Source organism: Centroberyx gerrardi, chromosome 5, assembly GCF_048128805.1.
Source record: "Centroberyx gerrardi isolate f3 chromosome 5, fCenGer3.hap1.cur.20231027, whole genome shotgun sequence".
NCBI lineage: Eukaryota > Metazoa > Chordata > Actinopteri > Beryciformes > Berycidae > Centroberyx > Centroberyx gerrardi.
The window spans coordinates 19,895,829-19,906,998 of record NC_136001.1 but is presented as its reverse complement, the minus strand read 5'-3'; the positions used below and the strand labels follow the sequence as shown (position 1 = coordinate 19,906,998).

Sequence of the window (11,170 nt, the reverse complement as noted above, 5' to 3'; positions counted from 1 at the left end):
ACAAGATTACATGTGATTTGCAGTCAGGGGGCAGATAAACTAGTGCCATCGCTTATCTGTGGACTCTGAAATTGGAGGTTGGACTTGGATGACATCATTTTTCTCAAGCTGTACCAACACAATATCATGGCTGAAAATATACACTTTTCAGTAAGAATTTATTATTCTCAAACATGCAGTCTTTGAAAATATGTCTTAATAGATTTCTCTATAGATATGCTACAGATATAATCCACATTGGGCATTTAGGAGAGATGTAACTGCATTTGGTGTTGTCATAAAGACAACCGTCATTACACTAGCAATGATAAGCACTAAAAACCTGTAGAAGAGAGTTCTTCAATTGGTGCCTTGTGGGCCAAATCTGGCACTTAATTGGCCCTTTCATTCTGAGCAATTACATAAAAACCTGATTAAATTATTCAGTTAAAAATGTATATTGAGCCAGAATGCACCTTATGTAATTTTCCATAAATAAATGGAGTGGCGAGTGATCAAAACTGTCACTCCCATGCCATTTTGTTTGTGTGTTCTCTGACATGCATACCAACTCAAAATGTACTGCCCATACCTTTGTCTACATAAGTCCTCTCATTGGGTTTTATGTCTAAAGAGGTTAACATGAAGTTTTTATCTGTATGTAGATCCACGTAATCACATGTGAGTTCCTCGTTTGGAGTTTGACCCCGTTAAAGAGGGAAATCAACACAAAATTGTCTTTTACTCAACTGATGACCCAGGGTAAAAAAAAAAAACACCACAAAAATGATGCTTTGAACACCTTACTTAGCACTAAAAACAGAAAAAATAAACCAAAACATTTATGAAAGTTTACCAGACTCTTTTTAATCAATGACACAAACATTTGTTTACAGTTTACTGTTAGGAAATTGTTGGATAGCACTTGGTGCAGACAAACTGCTCTGCTTAAAGATCAGACTTTACAGCTGGATGCTATATAGCAGCTTACATTATATTAGACACACATCGATACGTAAAACAGATATTTGATATATATACTTGTACAACCCTGGCATTTACATTAACTAGATTTTACCTAGTTTCTAATTTAATATTTTTCTTACTGAAACTGATATGTACATCAAAACATCATGGGTGTAGCTACATTAAGCAAACTTAATTTTATTGCCAGAGAACTTTTATACATAAGGCAAAATAGATTTCCAAGATCAATAAATATGAAAAACAATCCTACTCAGAGATCAACCTACTCTGCCACTCATGTGGACACAGGAAAAGCCATTAATTAAATGTTGACATTGTTCCTATGAGTAAAGGAACCTAGATAATGTACATGTAACAGTGAAAGAGTAGTTTAGTTATGAGACACATAATTACAGCTTGAACCACAAATATTGAATTGTACAGTATTGATCCATTTTACTATTTGAATACAGAATAATAGCAGCCTGTATATGAAAATAATGTAACTGTTGAATAAATCCATTAAACCCATTTCATACTCTATAACTACTTTATAATGTATAGTCATTTTCACTTGCCATATACAGTTATGAATGACTTCAACCTAAACCATTTCATTAAAAGAATTAGCTCACTATTAATATTAGCCAAGTGGCATTGAAACTGATTAAAAGCTGTGGTTAACAAGGCAATATGTACCTCTGCACTGATTAAACAGCAGCAGCTAAAGAAAGCAGTCCAAAATGGTCCACCCATTCTTTAGACTTTGACACTTGGATAAAAACAAGGAAAAAGAAACCTATTTGACAGTGATACTGTGCTCTCTGCAGATTAAGCAACACATTCAGATTGCATTATCCATAACTGAGCAGACCACAGCTGTGACTGAATAAGACATTCTTAGCGTTCTTGCTCAACTCATTTGAGTAAGTCATTTGTTGGAAGAGCTTTGGTTTCACTGTAAAAACACGTCCTTATACAAAACTACATTTTACACTCCCAAGCAATTTTGTCTAGAATATTTTGCATATTTACACTTCTCATGAAGAATCCCCTTTACTAACAAGGGTAATAGGTTGTTTGGTTCCAGGCCGTACTGTAAATGTCATACCATATTGATGTTTTGACTGTGGTCCATTGCTGAAAAGAAGAACAGAGTTACGATTATGATGAGCTACCAAAACGCCCGGCTTCTTTTATTAAACAATGAAGCTGTCATATTTGAGCATAGGAAGCCTTACCTGGTGGCACCTTTTGATGACGGCTTATCCTGATATTTTTTGGCCACTTTACTTTCCAACTCACGCATGTCCAGGCTTGCTGGTTTGCTGGGCACAGAGTAATTGTTGTTCTGTGGTGCGGCTCTGGGGACAAAAGGGACCTTTGTCTCCTCATCAGACAGGGGGGAACCCCAGTCATCAGAACTGGAGTCCGTCTCCTTCATGGGAACTATTTTGTGGTCCATTTCCAGCATCTTCTTTTGCAAGATGCTTAGGAGTGTGGCCTGGCTGGCTGAGAGGGAGGAGGGTGGCTGGGTAGGGGGCACCTTAGACTTGGTCTGGAATGGCGGCTTTGGTTTGACATCTGTGTCAGGAGGTGGGAGTTTTGGAGGCGCTGGGGGTTTAGGTTTTGGTGGAGGAGATGGACCTTGAACAGGAGGGACAGGACTGACGTTTGGTGATGGTGTCTTTTTCATGGGAGGGTCCGGTGGTAGGGTGGTAGGAGGAGGCTCCATAATCTCATCTAAATCATCATTAGCAAACTCTGGTGGGGGAGGGAGTAATGGCATACTTAACTCCTCATCTTGTGCAGATTCAGACCGTGGAGGACCTCGCTCTACACCTTCCCTCTGCACAGCTAGGTTGCTAGCAGCCGGGGATGCAGCTGTTGACATCGCACTGAGGGTTGGATTGGTAGATGCCATCTCACCCTTGACCAATGCAGGGCTCCTGGGTCGTCCTGGAGTCTGAATCGTTAGTGTATGTTCCACAGGAATGACAGACTTTGGACTCTCCTGTAGTCTGCCTTGAGAGGTCAGAGAAGAGGATGAGGTGGTCCTGGGGATGACAACGAAGGAATGGGGATTGGAGTCACTGGGCTGAATGCTTGTACTTGACTGCTCATTCTTCTTGGTGCTGTTTTCCCGTGACAGAGAAGATCTCTGTTTCTCCCTTTCCTTAGCGGCCATTAGAAGAGCCAGGGGGGAAGCCGCAGGACCCTCCCGTGCCCCGCTGGTTTCACTAGTCTTCAGGTTACGTAGTTTACGATCTAGTAAAGGACTGAATTTGCGACTCTGACTCGGACACTCTTCAAGCTTGCCCTGGTTGCCCTCTGAATTTATCTGAGCAATGGGCCCTTTTTGAAGCTTTGGTGAAATTTCATATGGAGTTTGGAATGGTTTGCTTTTTTCCTGCTGTGTTGAAACAGTCTCAGTTTTAGCCTCCCTCTTTGGCTGAGATAGGGGTGATTGAGAGGGAAGGGTAGTTTGTAAGTTCTGCTTTAACTCTTGTGGGTCTTTCTCTAGCTGGTCTCCAGAGCTGTTTCTACGGACCGGTTTGGATGGTGGAGCCACAGGTGGGGCTTTCCCATTCATCTGGATAGGTACTGGGACGGAGTTAGCAGACCCAGAATCTTCCAGGAGTAAGATCTGCTTGGGCCTTGTCTCACGGTCCACATGCCCACTGAGAATGGAGGTCTTGGGAACATTGTAGAGCTTAGCTGTGTTCTGGGGGTTGAAGGTCGAGGGTCTGGGTGTCTGGACAGAGGGAGCTGGGACAGGAGCCTGTGGTAGGCAGTCCATGCTGGGGATAGAAGACAGTCTCATGGGCTTTGCAGGTGGAGTTTTCTGAGTCTTATGCTGCCGTTCAATGGGGGGCTGTGGTGGGGCAAATTTTGGGCGGTCAGGAATGTTAGCTGGTGATGGGGTAGAAATGGACAAGGATGATGTTGAGCCACTAGAGCAAGTAGAGGGAGGCTTTGGGGGAGCCATAGGTGGGGGTTTTAGCGAGGTTAGATCCTCCTCCTCCAGGGAGGGTGCCAGTGAAGGGGGTTTTGGAGGGAGCATGGAAGGTGGATGAAGGTTTGCCAAGACTGCACTGTCTAGGTCACCCATGAAATCTGGTGGAGGAGGGATATGCTGTGGTGGAGGTGGTGGAGGTGCCATAGAGGGGGGAGGAGGAACGAGTATTTCCCCCTCCACCAGGTCAGGCACAGATATAACAGATCCATTGGACAACCAATCTCCACTGACTATAAAAGAAAAGGAGAGAAAACATAACTAGACAAAACGTCTGTGCTTGTGTGTGCTGTACGGCAGGAGCCTTTGCACACGTTTCATAATGCTGTCACATTTCTGGAGCATTTGCATAGTATAGAAGTATTCAGGAGGATTTGAGCGATAATGAATACTGATTTCAATATAATAGTTTTCAATGGATTTAAAAATATAAACAGCAAAACTACAAGGAGGAAGAAAAGTGTGTTTATAAGTAAGCAGCTTATAAGAGCTGCTTTTATTGCTAATTATTATCATTTAATTGATTCATAGATTTATCATATAGTACTTTTGACTAGGCTTGTCCGCATCTAAAATTAAATTGTATGATAATCATTTCTTTTCAAAAATGCAAACACTCCCATTCTGTAAATATGCTTGCTATTTGGTATGGCTGCTCGGACACATTCAAAAAGGTCATTGTGCAATAGCCTGGACAAATATTTACCTGCCCTGCATTTTCAACCCTTTATGGAAACATTCTGATTGTGCTTAAACTGTGATCCATCAACTGGGTCTAACTGAAGGCAGCACAAATGCTAAGGGCACTCGAAAGTGTAAATAATTGAATTCTAGGCCTTGCCGTGTTAAACTTAGAGCACATATTTGAGGTAGTTAAGTGATAGACCCTTACCTGAACCATTGGTCTTTAGTCCATTGAAAGGGGGGAGGACAGGGACTTTGGGTGTTGGGACAGCAAACCCTACCAAACTGTCAGATGAGGACTGTGGGAAAAAACAAACACAATCAGGCTATTGACATTTCCATCTCTGAGATAGTCACAAGAAATGGAACTTGGTTCAAGAAAAAAGGTAATGATGAGATAACATTCTGTTCTAGTGGCTGAGAAGTTTTTTTTCCCTGGCAAGTATTACAGCTTCGAGTGAACAAACCTGTTCTACTTTTGCAACTATCGTGGTGCTCAATGTTCCTTGAAAAAGGTTGGCATGCCCAATACCTCATTGCCAAAGCCAAACTAAATGTCATTTTTTATTACTTTAGAACTTGGTATTATGAGGAACCTGACGGTTCAGAAATGCATTAGTTTCAAAAACTGCTTTAAAGTATAATGCTGCTAAAAAGCATCATGGCGAAGTTGATACAATGTGTTCTGACAGAAAATATCACATCACAATTTTTAGCCCATAATTAACATCCAAAGTGCAATGAATTTCTGAAATGAATTTCTATGTGTGTATAGAGGTGAATGGAGGTGCTGGAGGTGAGGTAATGCAGAACTTATGACCATTTTATATCACACTTGTACTCATGAGGAGCACTTGGTGAATCACAGGCAACACCAATTATTATTCATCACTGACTAGTGTTAAATGGGCATGGCCGCCTAAGAAAAATCCCATGGTGTCACTTGGATACCAGTGTTTGTGTGTGTGTGTGTGTGTGAGAGAGAGAGAGAGAGGGAGAGAGAGAGAGAGAGAGAGAGAGAGAGAGGAAAAAAAGAGAGAGAGAAAGAGAGACCCAGCCCAAACTTCACTAAAAATAAACACAGACTGTATTGACATAATACGAGTCCAGGAGACTTAACATGGTATATGCCCTTCTAAAGGACAGAAAATCATTCCAGCACCACCAAACTTAAAGAAAGTGGCTAATTAATTTGGAGTAAGTCAAATCAAGACATTTATTTTAGACTACTCAACAAGGGAAGAACAAAGTGGACCTGTATTTAGATTTGTGGTATGATCTGAATTTTGCTAAGATAATATTTTAATTTAAAAGCTCATTTGTGTATACACTTAATTAATCAACTCAAATTCTAGGCTGGGCTTTGGGAATATAAGAACAAATGTCTACAATTTCTATCTTTGAGGGGATTTGGTTTTGGCAGCAATATATGTAAGAAATACATATGTAATGTATGTATATGTATATGTAATGTATATGTAAGCACTTGCCAGATTAACTGAGACAGACCACTTAAAATAACTGCTTCTAACTTAAGATATGGCACATTTTTATCATTTTTTGTCATACTGGTCTTATAAAGGACAAAAACTCACAAGGTGGTACTACACACCGCTTTGAATTTCAGGCAGCTGAAACACAAGTAAAAGCCAGTGAGCTACATATATTTGTCCAGTCGTGAGAGGAAAGACACTGTTTCAGATTAAAGTAAATGGGACACCTGCCTGATGTCACACCTTGAATGACATTACTGTCTCCTATCTACTAATCATAGGACAATTAGGTAGCTCCTTGAAAAGGTATGAACATTGCACAACAAATTGCGGGCGTGTCGTTAGAGATTGTGCATGATCCAGTTGAATTTCACCTGTTTGTTTCCTTTTCTATTATGACTCACTTTCATCTGTTCTAGAAGTCTGAGCTGTCCAACTCATGTGCTGCTGGGTGTGCCACATCCAACACATGCCACAGAGGCAGTCATGAACACTCCCCACAGCTGAGGTGTGTGAACCAGATGAGACAACTTAATGGAAGCTCTGACAGTCATACAGACCGTCATTTATGGGTTAAACTAAAGGTGAATCTTTCTAAGCCACTCTCAAAAATGAAGAATTAAATCTATTTTCTTTGCATGTCCCTTGACAGAAGATATTGTTATCATTGCCAACCTGAGACTATACGGCTCTAGTCTGTTGAATGGATAATGCTAACTTGACAAGCACTTGGTAATCCCTAAAACAGAATTCACATTGCCCAATACAGGGATTTTTTTTAGGTTTTATATTTAGTTAATTTCAATGTCACAGTATCATGTTTATTTAAGCTGTGTGACCCCAGCAGACCCAGATTCAAACACATTCTGCCTGTCAGACACCAAACTGTCCTCTTTCAGTTTCATTTGAACTTGTGCAGGCTTTTCAGATGTGTAAGATGTAGTATCCTTGTGTAAAGATGAAGTAAAGATGTAGTAATCCTTGAATTACAGGTAGACAGCAGGGTGGAGACTATTCAAATGTATATCATATTTTATTGTACCATTAGTAAATGATTGATAAATGTGAATATTCATATGTATCATGAAGCTCTCCTGAGAGTTACTTACAATGTGATGTTTGACTGTGGGTCTGGACCGCACCTTGGCAGTCCCTGATTCAGGGATTGCAGACGAATCCAGCACCAGCTCCACATTGTCTGAAGAGAAAAGAGAAAAAAACAACGTCATTGTTCTGTGGCAGGTCTCTGTTAGCAAAGCAGGTTTTGATCTATCATTTTAGCCATTCGTTTTCTCCTCAATGCTCCATGACTAATTAAAATACAAACAGTGGGATTGCTGTAATTAACAGGCGAGACACAGACAAACACGATTAACAAACATGGGTTTTCTCGATTTGAAAGAAGGCACAGCAAACAGAACCAAAAACAAACACCATTACCGAGTCTGAGTTGTCTGCTACATCATAGCATCTTTCCACACTCCAAAGAGTTTCCAAAAATGCTGAAAGACTCTTGGGCATTGTCCTCTAACATGCAACGTAACTCTCCACTCTGCACTGAGTGTCCAACTGTCTATTGTTCTGCATTCAGGCAGTTCTGTACAGTCTGGTGATTATGAAGGTAACGAGATACGCACTGAAGTGGTTTGTTATTAGTTGTCAGTCAACCTGACCGACTACTGTGTAATCCCCTGTTCTGTTTAAGGTAGCTTTGTTGTTGACAACAAAATGACTATGCACAGTTGAACAGAGTCTTATCTTTATTTCCATTTCACCATTTTATTCAAGTGCAAGTCCAATTTTGGTGGCACCTACAAGTTTATTACAACAGCACAGCTTCAAGCATAAGACACAATAATGGTGATAATATTTTCAAATAGAAACATGTTGACATGTTAAGCGGCAATGTAAATGTGTAATTGACTTTAGGATTTGGGGAATGACTAATTTTGTATTTGGAATCATCCCACTACTGGTTAAGTTTAGGTTTAATTCACTGAGTTGAATACATTTTCACTCTCTTGATAAAATAATTGACACCATGTGACAGCTAAACATGATTTTTAACTTTATTTTAAATTGTAAATGATTTGTTTACATGTGCATTGGTTGTAAACAGTGGAGCATAATGGTCCTATGTTTAGAGTTCAAAGTTACAAAAAGATTATTTTTTTAAAAATCCTTTAAGGTTAGTGCAAATGGTCAAAATAGTCATCTTGGGTAAATGACCTATTGGTCTCCATGTCATATCTGTTTGGAATTCAAATCTAATTTAATTTCCGCCCCAGGGCAAAGGTCAGCTGTAACAGCAATGGTACTGAGGAAAGACCCGGCAACTAACAGTTCAATGTTGAAATACTCCATCAACCTTTAAATTACATGTAAAACCTGTTGAATACCATTTGGTGCAATCATAGAGCAGAGCTATTAAATATATTAGAGGTCACTGGGGTTGTTTAGAGAAGAGTAACGTAGAACTTGTAGCTACATTTCTTTGTCGTACATTCCAGTGCCAAGTATGTTGCTGTCCAATAACTACCTGATGAGAGAAACATGTCACTGAAAGGCACTTAGTCTGCATGTTCTCTGTCAGCCTTCTATGGCACCATTTTTCATTTTGTGGCAATCAAAATAGCAATCAAATAACTCTACATAATACACCAGTTGGTGGATATTTTCAAAGATGGGCAGGTAAATTATTTTTCAACATACTCAGACAACTGAGTATAAATGGACGAGGAAGAAATTGACTGTGGTGTTGACTCAGTCACCAAATTATTAGTTTCCCTATTGTGCACTTGCTTGATTTGAATATACAAATGTTCTCTCACCATGTTGCAACTTTGCATAGCAATTTCTCTTGTTTCCTGCTCTCATCGAAAAAAATCGAACAACTATCAGGTCAGCAAGCCTCATTGTGTATCTGAGTTTAGCAATTATACAATGACTAATGTTCTCAAACATATTCAAATAGGCAACTGTATCTCAGTAGGTCAAAATTTAATAAACATGTGTTTAATAAACAGTGAAATAAACAAATTCTAAGCTGTTTTGCCCATTTCCAGTAGCCTACATAATACTGGATCTCAGAGATGTTCACCCCATCCAGAAAGCCAATCAATCTTATTTTTCCCTGTTGGTTAGAGTTTCTTTAGTGAAGTAGAGAAGTCTAGCTGCACCTAAACCATAGCTGAACTGGAGACAAACTAGACTGCTCCTTTTAGCACTCTTCAGGTTCCTAAAACCAGACCAATTAGGAGCACAACGTGATGTGGTAGAGGACATGTCCACATGTTGATTTGAGGGGGAAAAAATAATAATATATGCAAAGTCATCTAGTTTTGACATTGACATGAACATTAGACATCATGTTTTTTCATAAGCCTACAAAAGTAACGACAATGGACATTTTCTGTCTTTTCCTGGAACAGTCACGACTGTAATATGAGGAATACAACTAGTTTGAAAGACAGGCCGACTAAGATAGACCTCATACCCTCGACTTTTCACAGCTACCTGTTCATCGGGCCATGACGTCAAATGCAGTAAAATGGCAAAACACTAGTGACATTTCCATGATATTATGGATTTAGGATTCCCGTCCACTTATCAACAGTTATAACGTCTTAATACGGGAGGCTCGTGTAAACAGACTACACCACACGTTTCCAGTGACTGTCAACTTCAACAAGTGCAAAGGTCGTCTTATTCTTCAGAAAATAGCTGAAGTAAAAGGCATTTGTAAATATGTATTCTCCATGTGTAGGCTACAGTACTCACCCATGTCCTTGATTTTGATATTGGTGTCGAAAAGAGACTGGTTCTTTCGACCCAAAAAATTCAACGTTCCCCTTTTCATGATTATTGATTAGGCTGTGTGTAGATAAGATTATTCGACTCAGGAGAAATTAGGGACACATTTTGTTCACCTAATTCTTCCGAGGTAAAGCGCGTGAGCTAACAGTCGCGACAGGTGCAGCGTCAGTCCAGGTAAACTTTATTCCACTGATTTGGAGAAAAGTTTTCGGGACAGAGAAAATGGAGCTGACCCCGCCTACTCTCCTTTCACTGTGCCTCCCTGTTTTATACTCTTAACAGGTGAGGCCTTTTGGCAAGCGCGCACTCCTTTTCACCGTCTGACAGCAACATTCCAATACAAATCTAACCCGTGTATACCTGCGCAGTGAATGAGCTGCCCTTGTCCTGGGAGAAACCGTTTCATGTGCTCACTCAGTACTGACCAGCATGAAATGGCTCTTTCATCATCTACAAAGGACTGTGGTTTACCTACTTGGCAAGGCCGACTGGCTCCTGGTGGCAGCGCTTTCTCTTACTGGAACGGAAACACCAAACCAATTTGATTAGTAAACATCATAAACCTCTGCTGAACATAGTTTTAACTTTACAGCAGGTTTATAAGAGCCAAATAGGCTTTTATCTATGAGAGGGTTCACCAAAGCCCAATGTTCGGGCTTTCATGAGGAAATGAGTTGAGCATTATGTTAATGGGAAATAGGTTTACAATTAAGTCCTTATGGTCATGCAGAGGGTAAGAGATAATGTAATAAAACAGCCATAATAATAATAATAGTAACAGCCTTGTAAATCAACAACTGCCATGCCATTCATTCCAGTGGTCAGCCGCTTAGTTAGTTACTGAATTGGCTGTGACATAAATGTTTTGTTATCAGTTTTGTTTTTTGTTTTTTGTTTTTTTAATCTCTATTACAAATCGGTATCATTGTGTGGGTATTACCTAAATTCCACTGTATTATTTACTTAGGGAGGGTGACACGTGACCTGAGTGAGCAGGATAACTGTAAAGATGAAGATGAGGAGCCTCGTCTAAAGAGGATCAGGAATCCTCTCAAGCCCTCGGTGAACCGACACCATACAACAACCCCATCACAACATCCTGGTACATCTGAGCCAGGGGGAAGGAAGTACTTGCCTCACTATGGAAGAGACCATGGGTTAACTATTTGGTTTATGTGGTCATTTACAATTGGCTGCCAGTGTTTTATGCGACAAA

At 40.1% G+C, this 11,170-nt stretch overlaps 1 protein-coding gene across 1 annotated transcript; it reads right to left on the bottom strand.

Annotated features, from left to right (window-relative positions):
- Positions 1 to 557: 557 nt before the first annotated feature.
- LOC139932165 (uncharacterized) lies at positions 558 to 10,128 on the bottom strand. The gene is made up of 5 exons (XM_071925863.2): positions 9,919 to 10,128; positions 7,248 to 7,336; positions 4,854 to 4,944; positions 2,187 to 4,194; positions 558 to 2,085 (listed from the first exon to the last, which is right to left on the bottom strand). The coding sequence occupies exons 1-5, from the start codon at positions 9,995 to 9,997 to the stop codon at positions 1,986 to 1,988; spliced, it is 2,367 nt and encodes a 788-aa protein (XP_071781964.2). The 5' UTR covers positions 9,998 to 10,128; the 3' UTR covers positions 558 to 1,985.
- Positions 10,129 to 11,170: the final 1,042 nt, after the last annotated feature.